Raw genomic sequence first — 18,100 nt, 5'->3', positions numbered from 1 at the left:
AAAAACTTTGGTGAATATGGACACTCCTCCACCTTTAGTGTTTCTGTCCTGGTTTGGTGGCCAAAAAGTGTGGTAAGAGTTGTAGTCTGGTATTGCAAGGGTGCTCTCTGGAGCCTTGAACCAGGTTCTAGTTACTGCACAGATATCGATGTTCTCTAATTTTAGGAGTGCCTCGAGAGAGTGCATTTTGAGGTTTAGACTTCTAGCACTGAGTAGCATTACCTTCAGATTTTGCATGCTTCTACCTGTTACACATGCAGCCTTTCCAATAAAGCAGGGTCAGAGATTGCCTTGTATGCAAGGCAGAGATCATCTCTGAGTAGTCTGTATGAAACAGAATAAAGTGACAGTGATTTCAGATGATCCACATAGGACAGATGCTGATGACCTTGAATTTTTCCGTGTGAGAAACCTTTGTAGTATCTCCAATTGCTGCAGATGCTTGGAAAGGTACATACCAAAAGAGGTGTTGTACTCAATTATTGGCTTGATGAGGGAAGAGTACAGGAAGATTATAACTTCTTTTTTTCTGGAGGAAATGCCCTTACTTATGTGATGAGCAGTATAGAATGCCCTTCTTACCACTGTGGAGACATGGTGATCAAAGGTAAGGTCTCTCACTACTGAGTGCATACTTAGGGTGTTGGTATTGATGTGGTAATTAACAGGAATGTTGCTATTACTGCAAGTGATGATAATACATTTTTTGCATTGAGTTTATGGCCGTGACTTTGGCACCAATCATTTGTTTGTGTAAGACCCTCTTGTAGGATGTTGGTATCATTTGGTGATTCTACAACCGCTCCCAGTTTGCAGTCTTTAGCAAACTTTGTCAACCACAGACCTTTAGTTTTTGCTTGTGCTTCTGAGAAATAGATTCCAAAAAGCACAGGTACCAGGAGTGATCCCTGTGGAGCATCACTGGTTATAGGTCTGTTGTTGGAGGTGGATTCCCTTATTTTGATTATGTACATTCTATCAGTGAGTCAGTTAGTGACCCATCTAACAATATAAGGGTTGACATCTAGCTGGGTGAGTTTGTCAATGTTGCCTGAGTGGGGGATAGTGTCAAAAGCCTTGGCTAAGTCTAAGTGGGCTGTATGCACAAATTTCCCCTTGTCCAGGGCCTTGGTGATTGTTTGGAAGAAGTCCACGAGGTTTAACAGGCATGTTCTCCCTTTGACACATCCAAACTGAGTAGGATCAAGTACTTGGAGATTACCTCTATCTTTGTTAATAAGGTCCATGATGATTCACTCCATGGCCTTACAGATAAGGCTAGTCAGGCTAATAGGTCTATAGTTTCTGGGGTCAGGGAAAGCACCACCTTTGTGCAAGGGAATAATGGTGGCCATTTTCTATTCAGCTGGGACGAAGTTGGTGCTTAGACTATGATTGAAAAGATTACCCAATGGTGTTGCTAATTCTTGTTGGAGCCCATGTAGGACACAGCCTGGGATGTTATCAGGTCCCATAGATGCTGTGTTTTTGGCCTTAGAGAGAGCATTAACGATGTGCTCTTTAGAGATACCGGGTAGAGGACAGGTTGTAGGGATGTCATGGAGTATGTGTGGGGGGGACAGGGGAGTGAAGTCTTCACAGAACCTGTTGGCCAACAGGTTAGCTATGTCCACAGGCTCAGTATATGTGGTATCATTAACTACCAGTTTGGCACAAACCTGGGCCTTTCCATTTAGGTTGCGGATGTAACTAAAGAACTTATAGTTGTCCTTAGTTGAGGAAGCTAATTTGGATTCATAGTTTGCTTTGGAGAGCTTCACAAGAAGTCTTATTTGCTTGTTTAAGCTGAGGTGGGAGTGTTTCTAGCTTAGGGCTCAGTCCCTCTTAATTATAGACAGCAATTTCTTCTTATTATTGTAAAGCCTGTTAAGTCCACCAGGCTGGATTGTTCTTCCTTGAGGAGGTTGCTTTGGTCCTATCAGGTATGGCTGAATCAATCCAGTTGTACAGTCATTTGTATAAAGCACTGGTGTAGAACTCGGCATAGTTGCCAGTTCCATCTGAGGGGGAGGTACAGTGAAGCTATTTATACCATCCTGTAAGAAGTTATAATCTACTCTGGAGAAGTTTTTTAGTTTTGTTGCTGGTAGATAGGGGTCAAGTAGAATAATAACTTCAAATGAGACGGATGAACTTATGATTTATACAATAAGGTTGTTTAACTGTTATGTTATGTTAAAATATGTTACTGAACCTTGAAGTCCCACTTTTCTTAAGTTTTTCAGCTGCTGTACTTACAAATGCAGTAGCGCTGTTCTCGTGGTTATTTCCAAGTTTGGTCGGGCTTATTGCCAAATGAATTCAATACATTTATTTACTTTTTCCATAACTGTTTGTCCTGGAAATACTCCCTCCCTATTAAATGTACAGTGCAACCTGTTGTTCAATCTTCCAGCCTAAATAGGAGCTAATTTTTGTGCTACCACTACAACTTGCTTCTAGAGTTTCTCTAGATAGTAGCAGGTAAGTATTTTTTTTTTATTCCGGCAGGGTCAAACCAGATACTCTGGGTAAGAAAGGGTCTATGGCTATTTGTAGATTAAATGACTGGTCATAGTTTGCTGTCTAATATTATAATGTTGGCATTGCAAGACTAAAGTGCAGTTGGACAAAGCAAGTTGGAATACAAGCTGTAACTGCTGATTTTGTGCAGCAAAGCTACACCAGTGTAACCATAATTGTTTTTATTTATTTTTATCCTGATAGATGCTTTAGGTAGGCAGCAGGTATCAGGAATCTTTGTGGATGAAATTTTGGATTTTATTTGCTCTTGTAATTCTGCCTTTACTAAACTAATGAGTACTTGGATGAAGTAAGATGGAATTCAAGTTGTGATTACAGTTTATGTGAAAAATACATTAGTGTTACCATTATTTATTTGTTGTTTTAACCTGGCAGGGTAAATCCAGATACTGTGGATAGTAATGGATATGGGGGCTGTCTGTAGATGAAAAACTGGCCCAGTTGCTTGTTCTTGTAATTATTATGCATTTGGGTAAAGCAAGATGGAATACAGATTATGAGGCAAAAATACATTAATGCAACCATATTTGTGTTTATCCTACAGGATCAAACCAGATACTGTGGGTTGACAATGGGTTTAGGTGCTTGCTTTTGATGAAATGACCAGCTCTGCTGTTTGTTGTTCTAATTCTTACTTTGGAGGACTAATGTATATTTGGGTGAAGCAAGTTAGAGTACAAGCTGTGATTACTGTTTCTGTGAAACAAAAACAAAGTTTTTTTTGTTGTTGTTTTTTCTTTTTTATCCAGTGGGGCCAAACCAGATAGTGCGGGTAGGCAATGGATATGGGGACTGCCTATTGGTGAAATGATTGTCCCTAGCTATTTGCTGTTGTAATTCTGGATTTGCAAGATTAATATGCATTTGGGTGAGGCAAGCAGGAATACAGGCTGTTATTACTGGTCTGTAAAATAACATACCTTAATGCATTTTTTTTATGTCATGGTTATGAGGGCTGTTTATGATTGAAATTATTGTCCCAGCTGTTTTGTTGTATAATTCTAGCATTGCTAGACTAAGGTGTACTTGTGTGAAGTATGATGGAATACAAATGGTGACTATTGTTTATATGAATGAAATACAGTAACAAAGCCATTCTTTTTTTTTTTTTTAACCTCGCAGGTTGAAACTAAACATTGGGGTAGATAGTGAGTATGGGGGCTGTCTGTGGATGAAATGGCTGACCCACTCTTTGCTGTTGTAATTCTAACTTTGCAGGACTAATGTGTATTTGAGTAAACAAGCTTGAATCCAAGCTGAGATTGCATTACTACATTTTTGTTTTGCAAAACAGTACCAGTTATTATTTTTTATCCTAGAATGGCCAGACCAGATATTGTAGATAGGCAGTGGGCATTGAGGCTGTATGTCGATGAAATGACTGACCCAATGTTTATTTTTTGTAATTCTGGATTTGCAAAACTAATGTGCATTTGGGTGAAGCAAGCTAGAAGACAAGCTGTGACTACTTTTTTCTTTGCAACAAAAATACATTAATGAAACTATTATTATTTTTAATCCTGTCAGGGCAAAGTAGATATTTTAGGTAGATTACAGGCATGATGTTGTTTTGTGGATGAATTGATTGTCCCTTGTGTTTTGTTGTTTTAATTCCAGCTTTGAAGGAGTAAAGTGTATTTGGATAAAGCAAGCAGGAGTACAAGCTCTCACTACTTTTTGTGAAAAATAATTTAATGTAACCAGACACTGTGGGTAGGCAATGGCTTTCCATGGATTGAATGACTGGCTCCTGCTGTTTGATGTTGTAATTCTAACTTTGAAGGACTGAGATGTATTTGAGTGAAACACATTGGAAGACAAGGAGTGATTACTTGTTCTGCGAAACAAAATTTACATTAATGCAATTATTTTTTATACTGGAAGAGTCATACCAGGTACTTCAGGTAGACAATGGGTATGGGGCTGTTTGTTTATAAAAATGATTGGCCCCGAACTGTTAGAAGACATGTTTGTGTTTTGTTGATGAAAGCTTTTTGTGTTATTGAGTAAGCTACAGGTGGGTGAAAACTGAAGTCTTGAGCCTCAGTTGCTTGAGGTTCGACCCACCGACAGTCAGAGTTCCTCTATAGGAAATCACTGTCTGTGAGTTCTGCCGGCAGGGGATCTCACCCTTCTTTGAGTTAGCGTGAGGCTGGTGTAGGTATATATAAGTTTGGGATATAGGGGTCTTACCCTCCCACATCATGAGGTGCAGGAGGGCTTGCCCCCTGAAAAAACATTTTAAAAAGTGTTTTCTTTGGCTGTTTTTTTTGGCCTTTTTTTTGTAAATACATTTTGGGGATTCCAATCCTTGGACCATTCAGTTTTGTCCTATGATAGTGTAAGCGTTATGTTTTGCACAAATTAAATGGAATCTTTACTGATTTAGCCCAAAGTATGTGCTTCGGATTTATATTTGATACTGCATGACATTAAAGTAGATATTGTGTTACATTTCTCTGTGATATTTTACAGTGATTACATTTGTTTTCATAATAGCATATAAGTGAACTAAGATAAAGTATTCATAGATTCATAGACTGTTACTAGGCTAATGACTTGGGGGACCTTTTCTAAGCCCAGCCAAGTTTTCCAAAAAGAATAATGATGTCCTGCATCCAAATAGGACATTGAAGGCCAGGCATTTAGAATCTATCTCTGTCCATAAGGGATATGGGCGCCAGACCCGGTGTAAATTTCCTATTCCCCATCTACTTGTCTAGGTTCTGCTTAAACTTGGTAATAGATGAACTTGGCTTCACATGGATGGGAAGGCTATTCCATAGGAGGGGCAGTCTTTTGGGGGATACAGCTGTCTTTCCAGCATGTTCTGTTTAAGTCACAGGCAAAAATCAGGTCCCTAGACCTTGTGTTTGTGGTACTATTTGACTTATGAATATGTATGATTTTCATAAGTGTGGGGTTTGCGGATACCTTGTAAGTCAGGCATATTTCACCCCTCAGCAATCTATAGGAGACTGAGAAGAGAGAGAGAAAAGGCTTTAAGGTGCTCTGCTTGCTTTTTGGGATTTTTTCTCTCATAACATGTAGTTCCTTAAGTTGCTATGTGTGTATGTGTGTGTGTGTGTGTGTGTGTGTGTGTGTGTGTGTGTGTGTGTGTGTGTGCATGTGTGTGTGTGTGTGTGTGTGTGTGTGTGTGTGTGTGTGTGTGTGTGTGTGTGTGTGTGTGTGTGTGTGTGTGTGCTTGCACGTGTGTGCATGTTTGTTTAGTTATTCACTGGCTTTGCAGAAGTTCTTATTTATTTACAAAATTGCTTGCATTTGCCATGGTAGTTGTTGAAGTGATATTGCCTTCACTGGGACTCTTTGCTAGGCTATCATAATGCTTATGCAAAGTATGCCATTATGGGGGAGGTCTGTGACCTGCCATGAGTAACCAAGTCTCACCTGGAAATGCCTTGAAATAGCTGGTACTGTCTGTAAATTTGCTGTATGCTGGGCAGGAGTCACTTATCTCCACTGCCACAGCCGCAACACAGTCATGTGCAGCAGAATATATATTGCTGTCTTGTCATATGTGCTTTCAGGGCATCTTAAGGATCTTTCCACAGCCCCTCCACATTCAGTGTTCCACCCACCTCCACCCTACATTGGTGTACTTTCCAGGCTGCTCCCTCCCTTCGGCAAATTCCTGAACCCGCCAGTGGTAGTCAACTGACCAGACTGCACCCCCCCCCCCTTTTGCAGATTCCTGGATCCACCACTGTTGATTTTGCATTTTGCTTTAAATCCTTTTCTTTCTGGTATAATATGTTGAAATAAGAGAGCAGTGTAGCTCCATAGTGAAGATCTCTGCCTGACAGCTCTAAAGTTCTGTCATGGTTTATAGGTGCAGTCTGTGTGTCGTTTATATGGTCTCTTCATGTCTTTGAAGGTTTTTTCTAGGCCCAGTTTTCTCAACCTTCTGAAAAATATGCTGGATGACCAGATTCTCTAAACTGTTCTTATATAGCACATTTACTCTTATGTGTCTTGGGCATTGGCTGAAAAAGGTCTGACATTCACTTACCCAGTTAACAAATAAATACAATTAAATTAAATGTATATGAGCATATTGTGGTAGCAATCATATCAGTTATCTGTGAAAGAAAATGTACAATTAGTATGAAATGACTGATTCTTTTTCTCTTCCAGGAAAAGTCGATGTCTGAAATGAGACTTAATATCACAGAGATAAGAGCCACAGCTGGGTAAGTCAGATCTTCTTCTTCTTTCGGCTTTTCCCGGTTAGGGGTCACCACAGCGATCATCTGTTCTCTCATGATTGGCAGTGGAGTTTTACGGTGTTGAGTTGCCAGCCCGGTGCCCAGCCTTCCACAGAAGGCACACACATGCACGCACTCACGCCTAGGGCCAATTTGGAGTGTCCAATCCAACTACAGCATGTCTTGGGGATGTGGGAGGAAACCGGAGCACCCGGAGGAAACCCACGTGACCACAGGGATGATACTGCATATTTTCAACTAACCATAATACTGAAGATTTTGATATATAACTATAATTTAGATCCAAAGTTGCAAGTATTTTACTAAGATTCATATTAAGGTTTAGAGAGGAAATGGGAAGCATTCTGGGTTAGAGATGCTTCTCTGCTTATCCTCTTAATAGATTCATTGTTACTGTTAGGTAATGCACAGGAGTGATAATGTATTCCAAATATCTTTCTGGGCACTCTCAGTCATCAGAAAACATCCCACTCTTTCGTTCTCCAGTGATAGCGTTTACCAACATTTTTATCAAATGAGTCACCTCTGTCTTAGTTCTTTCCCATTATTCACCTGTGAGCCATCTGCAAAAGAAATTAACCCAGCAACTGAATGTTTTGTGACCTCTTGACTCATCTTTTCTAGTGACATGCGTGTCTTCACCTGTCAGTCTTTCTTTTCTGCTGCTTTTGCAGAGGAAAGAAATTCACACTTGCTGAAAAACTTTAATGTTATGAGTCATTCTGTGACGATTCTTTTTATGATTTCTATTAATACTTTGGCTTTATAGCCATCAGAAGAAAGAAGGCCTGTAAGAGTTTTCTTATTGAACAAAGGGTGATCTTTGGCAACTCTGCCCTATACTCTGCAAAAAGAAAATCTTTCCAAGTCCGCCCTTAAGGTAGAGCATGTTGCATGCTTTTCTTCTGATACATATGTGACTTTATTGGGGTAAAAAATTGCTATCCCACTCACTTATGTCCATGGAGGCTTTATTATCCTAGAGTGTTCCAATATTTTGAATTCTTTATTGGCTACTGGGTTACTGACAATTTGCTTTACCTTCTGTTTTAGTAGCAAGTACATTAGCATCTGTACTGAAAGCAATACTTACACAGAATGTATGATGTTGGTTTCTGCCATGAGGTTTGCAAGTACATTTGATTGCAGTTTTATCACAAATAGTTAGACCTCCTACTTCTGTTTCACTGTGACAACCTTATGATGACAGACTGCTATGTACTGACCATATCCTAGGAGTTGCAGTGCTTTGGCTTGGTTAAAAATGATGTATCAGTTGGTTGCCCCATCTGTGGTGTCTTGGGTAGGATTTACCCCCTGCATACTCATTACAAGACAGACTGCATCTGCAGCAAAGAGCTCATTGAGTGAGCCCGCACTTGAAGAAGATAACGATAACATTTACTTGATGCCACCATTGCCTATTCATGTCACATGTTCAGAGGAACAGGACAAACTGGTGGAGACTGAAACACTGCAGATCTTACTTATTACAGGCTGGCCGTGTCCTCCGCGTCACTTGACTTGTCTGATACAAGGCTCCTTTGGAGAATAGTGAGTATGTTTCAAAGCAGAGATGTTCATTTTAGCAAATACATGACAGATGAAGACTAAAGGAAAGAATCACATGTAAAATTTAGCTTGAAGGTATTACTGTAGAAGTTAGTTATTGGATAGAAGTATTAATATAACAAAACAATTAGACATTTAACATGTAAATTAAGTAGTTATAGTTTCAAAGATTCATAGGTTTTTACAAGGCTAATATCCACCAAGGTCTTAGTTCAGCCATGCAACCCTATCCAGTTTTGTCCCTGAGTACCTTAGATGCCTGTATAGTGAGGTATGTTAGTAAAGGAGGTATCTAAGGGTTATGTGTGTGTGTGTGTGTGGGGGGGGTATGTTAGTTGGGGATAAATTTAATTACTGTTGACCTCTGGCATTCAGAGACATGGGGGCCAGAGCAGGGATGAATTTGTGATTTCCCATCCAGTGATCAAGGTTTTGTTTGAATAGGTTCAAGGATGAACTGTGCTTCATGTGGATGGGGTGCTTATTCCACAGTGCAAGGAACCTTGGAGACACATATCGGTCTCTCCGGGGTGCACTATTTATGAGGCAGATAAAGTTCAGGTCCTTGGATCTAGTGTTTCCAGTGCTGTTTGTTAAACAGATGTACAAGAGATCCATCAGAGCAGGAAATGAGAATGCGTTATATGCCAGGCATATATCACCTCTCAATAACATGTAGGAGACTGGGTACATAGATAGAGCCTTAAGGCAATCTGTTTAGGACAGGATTTCATACCCTGTATTATCCTGGTGAGGAACCTTTGAGAACATTCCAACTGTTGCAAGTGCTAAAGGGGACACTGTACTCAGTGTTGGGTGGTCTAATAAGAGCTGAATATAGTGGTACTATAACTTCCTTGGACCTGGATGCCATACCCTAACTTATGAATTGGGTGACTTAAAATGATTTTTTTACTATCTTAGCCACGTGTTGGTTGTAGACCAGATTACTGTCTACATATGTTCCCAGTTCTGAGAGTTTGTCAATAATGCCCGAGTGTGCTATACAATAGCACACTCAGGCATTATTGACAAACTCTCAAAACTAGGCATAAATCCTTATATAACTTGCTGGATTGCTGACTCGCTTACAGATAGGAACTAAGAAGTCAGGATCAGTGAGGCCACCTCCACCAGGAGACCAGTCACCAGTGCAGTACACCAGAATGCCTAGACCAGGTCAAGGTAGGCAGTATGTGCTATTTTTCCCTCATCCATAGCCTTGCTGACCATCTTGAAGAAGTCTACCAGGTTGAGTAGGAAAAGACCTTACCTTACCAAAGCCAAACTGGGATGAGTCCAGTGTCTGTAGGTTGCCAATGTCCTTCTTTGATCATTTCTATGATTATTCATTCCATGGCTTTGCATATTAGACTTGTCAGACTGATGGGTCTGTAGTTCCTGGGGTCAGTTGATGGTCCACCCTTATGAAGTGGGATAACCGTTGCAGCCCACCATTTGCTTGGCACATAACCTGCTTTGAGGCTGTAGTTGGAGTGCCTGAAGTGGTCCTGCTAGGTCATGTTTTAGGTTATTTAGAATGTAATCATGTATATTGTCAGGGCCCATTGAAGCAGTGTGTTTGGCCTTAGAGGGTGCCGTCAGGACCTGCTCCTTGTTGGTTGATGGAGGGATTTGCTGGAATGGATTTCGCAGGGTATAGCGGGAAGGTGAAGTTAGAGCTAAATTTATCAGCCAGTAGATTTTCTTTGTCACCCTGGTCAGTAAAGGTTGTGCCATTTATGACATGTTCTGCACATTGCTTTGTGTTACCTTTAAGGTTCCTGAAGCTGAAGAAGGCCTTGTGATTGTCCTTAGTCTGGAAGGCTATCCTGACCTCATACTTGCCCTTGTTGGACTGTATTAGACCTTTTAGTTTCTTGTTTATTTAAATCAGAGAGCTCTTATGTCTGTGAAAGTCACTCTCTCTGATTTTGGCTATGACTTTTTTTTTTCTTTTGTTATATACCCTATTACGGTAAGGATTCCACCAGTGAAGTTTGGATTTGTTGTCAGATTTGGGATTACTTCAGTTAGGTATGGCAGCCTCAATGTAGCCATTTACTGTACATGTTTGTTCAGAGTTTCTGTAAATAATTTTGCATAGTTAGTCGTGTTCTCAGGACTTGGGGAAAACAGTGAATTTTGACAAGCTATCACTTAATAGGGTGTAGTTTGCTTGAGAACAGTCCGTAAGTGTTATGGGTTTAGTTGTTTTTTCCAGGTTGATTTTAATTTCAAAGGAAACATCTTTGTGGTCTGACCTCTTCAATGAGGACATGACACAGGAGAAGGTGTAATGCTCTCCCATGTTGATGAGTACTAGGTTCAGTATGTTTGATCCTGTGGTTGGAGTTTGCACTGTCTGGTGCAGGATGCTAATGTTGATAAAGTCCAGGAAATGCTCTGCCTGTCAGTTAGAGGCAGTGTACATTTCCCAGTCGATTTAAGGGTAGTTAAAGTCTTCCATGAATATAGTATTTGGATGATGAGCACCTCTAGTAGGTCCACGTAAGAGTTGTAAGCTAGTGGGTCATAGAGGGTAACCTTTAGCTGACCAGGACATGGTAAGGAACCAGATTTAGACGTGGATGAACTTCAGGGCGTCACTCTGTTTAACCAAGTTGGAGTTGTATTTGTTGCTAAATTAAACCAAGACACCTCCACCTTTAACCCCTGTCTGTGCTGCTGCTGGACTAAATGTGTGGACGGCACTGTAGACTTGCACTGCTGAAGTACCTTCTGTGGCTTTAAACCAAGTCTCAGTAACAGCACAGATGTCTATAATCTCCAAACTGGGGAGAGCTTGAAGGGTGTGGAGTTTCTTGTTTAGGCTCCTAGCATTGAGCAGTAACACCGTAAGGTTGCTTTGAGTTTATTTGATGCTATTAGTTTTGTCGTTTTAACATTGCCTAAAAGGGCTCTAATGCAGTGAATAAAGTTTTAACCAATACCCAAAAGCCTGGGGGGGTGCAGGTTCAAACCATTCTTAGCAAAGCAGGGTGGTCTGTTAACCATGTCGTGTCATGCTGATAGATACTGGATCTTCCTGGAGTGACTCCAGAAACTGGCAGTTATTATTAAAATCAGTCATTTTCTCTTCATACCGTGTCATCATCCTTGGTGATGGTAGAATGCTGCTTAAATGCAAGGCACGTACCTGTCTGTGACAAATATTCACAGAAATCCAAACTGCCTCTTTTCATATAGTCCAGTGAGGTACATCTCAAATCATTTACACCCACATGAACTATGATAGAACCATATTGGTATCTGTGGTGCAGTGACCTGAGTGCTTGTATGATATTGTGGATCCTATCTTCAGATAGGCAACTAATTGTTATCTTCTCCTTGTCCAGCATAGTGAGACGGGCATCTATGTGTCATACTATAGAATCTCCTATGACAAAGAGTGTTAGGTAAACTGTTTGCTTGCCTTTGGGGCATCACTGGGTGCAGACTTGTGTGTGGTGTTAGGTTTTGCTTTTGGTGTGTGTTTTAGTGATTGCTGATGATAGATGTTGCTGTTTGTCTTTGAGGTTTGGGAAGGTTTCTTTTAAGTGCCTCAGCATAAGAAGGTCAGTGTGTGTGTGGTGGGGATTATGCATGAAGGATGTAGCGTATGTGTTCTTGACAACCTTGTTTCTAAAGAAGTTTTTTGCCTCCAATATACCTCTCAACCTCTTAATGCAAAAAATCTGGACAAACCCAGACAGAATGGGGGGACAAAGGCCCAAAAATAGGGACATATTTTAAATATTGGTCTTATAAATTAGAAAGTTGCTAGAATAACTGGATTTGTCTTAGCATGCACTTTTTGAAGGCCATGAAGTCTGAAACACAAATGTATGAAGGCTATGAAGTTTGAAACACAAATGTATATCATTATTTAGTGACTTCAGTCCTGAGATCAATCCAGTGATTTGCCATAAACTCACTAATTTTACAAGGAACAGACCAAAAATATGAGGCAAAAATCTGGACATTTTGTCAAAATCAGGACACTTGAGAGGTATTGCCTCCAACAAAGTTATGTATCTAAATCTCGTGCATACTGTATTAGTTTCTTTAAGGATTTAAAAAGTTGTTTGAGTACATGAGACTATCGCTATGTTATCTCAGTATGCCCATATCTACTAATATGGCCACAGAGACATTACAAAATTGCATATCCATGTTGTCAGGACCTGTATTAGTGTTGGGCTGTTAGGGTTTAGGAACTTGGTTTTACAGGGATGTGCTGAATGGTGTCTAGAGGTACGGCTAGATGTTAGTGCTATGATCTGGTACTAGTGCTGCTCAACTTGCTGCCTAGCTGCCCTAACCTTAACTTTGGGCAAAGCGTTTTGTGTTACAGGTTAAAATCCTAAATACTAGCTTTACAGGTAAATTTTACAAATGAAGTGTTTGCTACTATACAGGGCACTGCTAATTGCCACAGTGTGGTAAAAATGGGCCTACTTTATAACTGACAGGAAAATGGAAATACTGGTGAAAAGTAAAGAAATGCATAGACTGTAGGGTTATGCAACAGGGCATTGTCAGGTGTTTAGAGAAAAGGTGAAAAAAGGGAGGGAGCAGAAAAAGTGAAGGGTAAAGGGAGGGAGGGGTGTATTTAAGGGGTCATGGATAGCAGTATTAAGATTAATCTAACTAGACAAGGAAGTGAGACAAAAGGGAAAAGGGGAAGCAGTAGGAGTGCATTGCATATAGAGGAGTTTAATGAATTAATAAAATATAAATTAACATATTTCATGAAGTAAATAATATGTTTTTGCATTTTAAAGGATGATATTAGCTAGATAAATGTAATTATATTGGTTCTTCACCTAAAAAGAACATTGAAATTGAACAGTTGTAGGATTTATGCTATAGTTCTATAAATTAGTTACTATTTATTGTTTTTTTTTTTTAAGTTTATTAATATAGTGGACCAATCCAAGGTGGCTCTATGTCAGATACAATCTTGGATTTGCAACACAAATTAAGAGAAGGCAGGCATATAATACATTTGATTATAGAAATATTTGTAAAACAGTCATGGAAATGTGCAAGATAAAAAAATGAATAAAATATTTTAATATACATTTACTTATTAGTTTTGAAGACAGTTAAAAGGTGGGTAGATGGTGTGCATTAAGTATCAACTATGTTGAGATGGTGTGCATTAAGTATCAACAACTGTTGAGAGGCATAGTCAAAGAAATAGTTTTTTTTTTCTTTTTTTATTCCAAATCCATGTTATACTCAGATTGGATTGTTGATCTTTTTATTGCATTCCTGCACCCCCAAGAACCTTGTCTTTATTCAGACCATGTTATTTATTCCTGTTGGCTAGTTATACCTTGCTGGTCAAGGTTGCTAGCTTCCATCTAGCTGGTGAAACAGCAGATATGGGACATGAGTTAGTCAGGGAACCGCCATGATCGTAAACAGATGGTAGTAGCTTAATCACTTTGGGCTTTATCTACTCCATGCACTGTCATATTTAATGCAGAACTGGCAGTTATTACACCCTGGATACAAGGGTAGAGTCTCCTCCAGTCTCACCTGTTCACTCCACCCAACTGCTGTTCAGTCTCCACCAGAGCAATGAGTTGCCTACCCCTACCATCTCATCATTTTCCAAGTTTTCCCCCATGAAAGGAAAGCAGGTTCAGCATCATCCTCATTTCTGCCCTCAAGGCAGCTCTGCTAGGTACCCGAGCCACTACCTGAACTCAGGTTGCCCGAATCATAGTGCTTTACCCTCTGTGCAGATGGAGGTCTTTACAAAGAACATTTGTGATAGGGGAAAACAAATCCTGAAAGTGTTTGCATATCAGCTGTTGATTTATTGTTAAGCATTTGGAAACGTGGAATATATTGTAAATATTTGGAAATTATTATTTATTTTAATAGTAAAGAATCTCAGGTGTGTGCACTAGTGGAAGTAAGATGTGTATGATAAGTAGAAGTTCAGGACTGTCAGAAAGGTGCTCATTTAGTCCCTTGGAATATTATTTATATATTATGTATTTATTTATTCCTTCCATTTGTTTAGTGCATAGTCTGACTGATAAATACAATTTGTTTTACACTGATGCTTTGTTAGGATGAAGATGAATGAGCATATAAGGGGAAGAAATGTGAGCGATCTAGTGAAAATCTTCTGCTTGTGCAGAACATATGACAGTTTTTGCAACAAGTAACATATCTCTAAAGAAGGTGATGAAGGGATGAAATGGTATAAGCAGAAAATACGAAGGTCTTGGGGAAGAGAATGAAAAGATATTTTGAAAAATTGGGTAAATGGTAGAAAGTGATTTAACAGTACAGATAACACACACACACACACACGCACACACACGCGCGCACACACACACACACACACACACACACACACACACACACACACACACACACACACACACACACACACACACACACATTCTGTTTCTTTTATTTGTTTTTCTAAATGTGGTATTCTGGTATTATCTTGACAAAAGGCAGCAGTAACTGTTCAGCACATTTTTTGAGTTTTGTACTTTACTGTGCAATAAGATCCTAGGAAAGAAAAGTGGTTAGGAGGATGTTTGGCTGTCTCTCTTCAGAAATGTTATTTTGGGGTAATTATATTTTTCGTCTACTTCCCCTTCATGCCTATCATTCATTAGGACACTGGTGATGCTATTACCCACTCATACCTTTTGTGGGTGAGAACATGAGTGCATTATAGCTGTCATCCATGCAGCCATCAGTTGGATTTTCCTTTAAGTGCTTTTATTTCCCTTAGCATTCTACCACAGTCCTAAGGGTTAGTGATATAGTGGGGTGGTATAAGGGCTTGCCTCTTACTTCTATAAGTGATGTTAACCCCATAACCCTACCCCATAGAAGGACAATTACTCTGTCCATTTTGAGTCTCCACTAGGAAAAGTGGGTTCTGAATCAAATATAAATCAAACCATTCACTCACCAATCTTGTTTCCAAATTTTTCAAACAAAGGAGAATACATGCTACATCTTTTGGATGTGAGCAGACAATTATGCTCCTACTTACACAGAACAAAAGAATTCAGAAAAACAGACCAGCTGTTTGTTTCCTTTTCGATGAGTCAGCTGGGTTCACCAATTTCTAAAGTTGCATTGGCCAAATGGATAACTAATTGCATTTCCTGGATTTATTCTCAGCAAGGCCTTTCCCTAACAAAATAACGTAAGGCCCATTCTACTAGATCCATGGCCACCTCATTTGCCTTCTGCTCTAGAGCTTCCATAGATGATATTTGTGCAGCAGCCACATGATCTAATGCTCATACATTTATTACTCATTACAAATTGGACTTGATTTCTAGAAGCAGAGCTGCATTTGGTTCAGCAGTTCTCCAGAATATCCTTCCATGAAGCCCACCCAAGGTTTATATAGCTGGGGAATCTGTCTTATACATTGAGGACAAATGAAAAGGACACCATCAGATATTAAAGTTATGTACTCACCATAATTAGGCATCTGTGTTTTTTATTAAACTAGAAACATCCTTATTAAATTATCACTTATGACATAGGCAATCATACATTTATATAAATGAAAACAAACCACATTGACATAATTTTAGTTGCAAACATGATACATCACTTATAATCTATTCAGTCACGGTCAGTCAAACATTGCATAGCTCATTCAAATCCTACCTTCTTTTTTTCCCCTCCCAGATAAAATTCTTCAGTTCTTTATTAATTGCTATCCACTACTTTTCCTCTGGTTGATAAAAATATACCTGACCTGTGTATAAAACTAAAGGGACCAAAAACATTTTAACTGCTTGTATCTTGCTATTAGTATCCATAAATCAGAGCATCTGATGTTGTCAGTTTTCATTCATCCTCACAAATGGGTTCTGGATCCGAGGTCGCATCTGACTCAGCCATTACTACAGCTCATGGAAATGTTCGAAATCTCAAGCTGTCTCCTACCCACAATGCACTGCCACCCTGCCACCTAAGATCTCGTTTTACCCTTTACCCTGACAGCTCTCGAGCTTTACTATTGTTTAGGTTTACCTTATTTTTTGACATATTCTAAATTTCTTTTTTCTGTCAGGCTCTCTCCTTGATTCTCATCTCCCTTTGTTGCCGACTTCTTAAAAAAAAAATAAAGGGAGACTTTCCTTGCCATCGTTTTTTGTTCCCTACCATCTTTTCTATTATTTCCTTGGATTTCATTCTTTTCTACTTTGACTTTATGTCTAAGAAGGGGTTCCAAAAGTGTACCAGTTGCAGGCAGAAGATGGGCATTTCTGACAGGCATTCTCTTTATCTGTGCTGTCTGTCCTCAGCCTTTGGATGTTGACTGTGAGATATGTAGGGCTTTTAACCCTAGAGATATTAATGAATGGAAAAATAAGTTGATATTAAAAAGCCTGCTGCTCTCCTCTCTTTTTGTGGCTTTACCGAGAGATCAGCCCTCGACTTCTGCTCACAGGCATGGAAAAAGGCCTAGGCCAGCTGAGATTCCAGACACCTCGGAGCCGACAGAAAAGTTGTCAAAATCGGATCTGACCTCTCCAGCTGTATCAAACGTCATGGATCTGAAGAAGGCCTCTTCGTCTTCGGAGCCAAAGAAGGTAGTTTTGGATTCAAAACCCTTGCCTCGGCATACTTATTCACCTTCTATAGATCCGGCTCCATCCTGGCCCCCTTCTCCTTTTTTGGAGAGGCTTTCCAGGCCTGCTTGTGTTGTCTACTCTCGTTTGACCTGAAGGCTCACTGAAACAGATGTGATGAGAATGGTGAAGGAGCTGGTTACCGAGCAGATCCAGAAGGGTACCTTGTTAATTCTGACCCCTTTGGATCTGGGACTTCCTCCATCTTCCACTCCTCTTCTGACTGACCCCTTGCTTTCAGCCTTCTTGGGTCCAAGTGTCAGTTTTCATTCATCCTCATAGTGATCTACCTCTTGAGACCAAATCCAATCTGCAATTATTGATAAACGTGTGGATTTGACCCCATGTAGCAGCTGCACAAATGTCATCTAAGGAGGCTGTAAACTGAACAACCATGGATGTCACCTCTGATCTGGTGAAATGGGCTTTTACTGGTTTCTGAAGAGGAACATTCAAGGTTGCATAAGCCAAGGAATGTATTCTGTTATCCATTTGGCTGTAGTCACTTTTTTAACAGGTTGGCCTACTTTTTGGTGTGCAAAGGAAACAAATAGCTGGTCTGATTTTCTGAATTCTTTAGTCCTATGCAGATAGTAGCTTAACTGCCTATGAGCATCTAGTGAGTGGAGAAGGAATTCTCCTTTACTACTGTAGTTTGGAAAAAATGCTGGCAGGTTGATGGCTTGACAGATGCTGGTTGCTGACACCACCTTTGGTAGAAAGAAAGCATTGGCCTCTAAGAATACCTCGTCCTTGTGAAAAATGATATAAGGGGGTTTAGAAGATAAGGCCTGAACTTCTGAAACTCTCCTAGCAGAGGTTATGTCTACTAGAAAGGCAGTTTTTCAGGAAAGAAATTTTAATGCACACTTGGCTGCTGGTTCAAAGAGAAAAGCAGTTAGTCTGAAGCACTAAGGAAAGGTCCCAGGGAGGTATGGAAACCTTCAAAGGGGTCTTAGCCGAAGTGTACCTTTTAAAAATACTTTACAAATTTTGTCAGATGCCAATTCCAATGTGAAAATTCGAGATCACTGCTAACTGAACTTAAATGGTAGAAGCACTAGTTTCTTTATGAAACAATTCCACAAGTTA

The 18,100-nt window shown here is 39.8% G+C and overlaps 1 protein-coding gene across 1 annotated transcript in view; it reads left to right on the top strand.

Moving 5' to 3' along the window:
* The window catches only part of TSGA10 (testis specific 10), a 1,008,750-nt gene that overhangs the window by 588,166 nt on the left and 402,484 nt on the right, over positions 1-18,100 (top strand). The window contains exon 12 of the mRNA XM_044071816.1: positions 6,700-6,755. Coding sequence (XP_043927751.1) covers positions 6,700-6,755 — 56 coding nt within the window. The remainder of the gene's footprint in view (positions 1-6,699; positions 6,756-18,100) is intronic.

The sequence above is a fragment of the Protopterus annectens genome, chromosome 5.part0 (genome assembly GCF_019279795.1).
Source record: "Protopterus annectens isolate FY-2018-M chromosome 5.part0, PAN1.0, whole genome shotgun sequence".
Lineage (NCBI taxonomy): Eukaryota > Metazoa > Chordata > Ceratodontiformes > Protopteridae > Protopterus > Protopterus annectens.
This window is presented reverse-complemented; position numbering and strand designations above follow the sequence as displayed.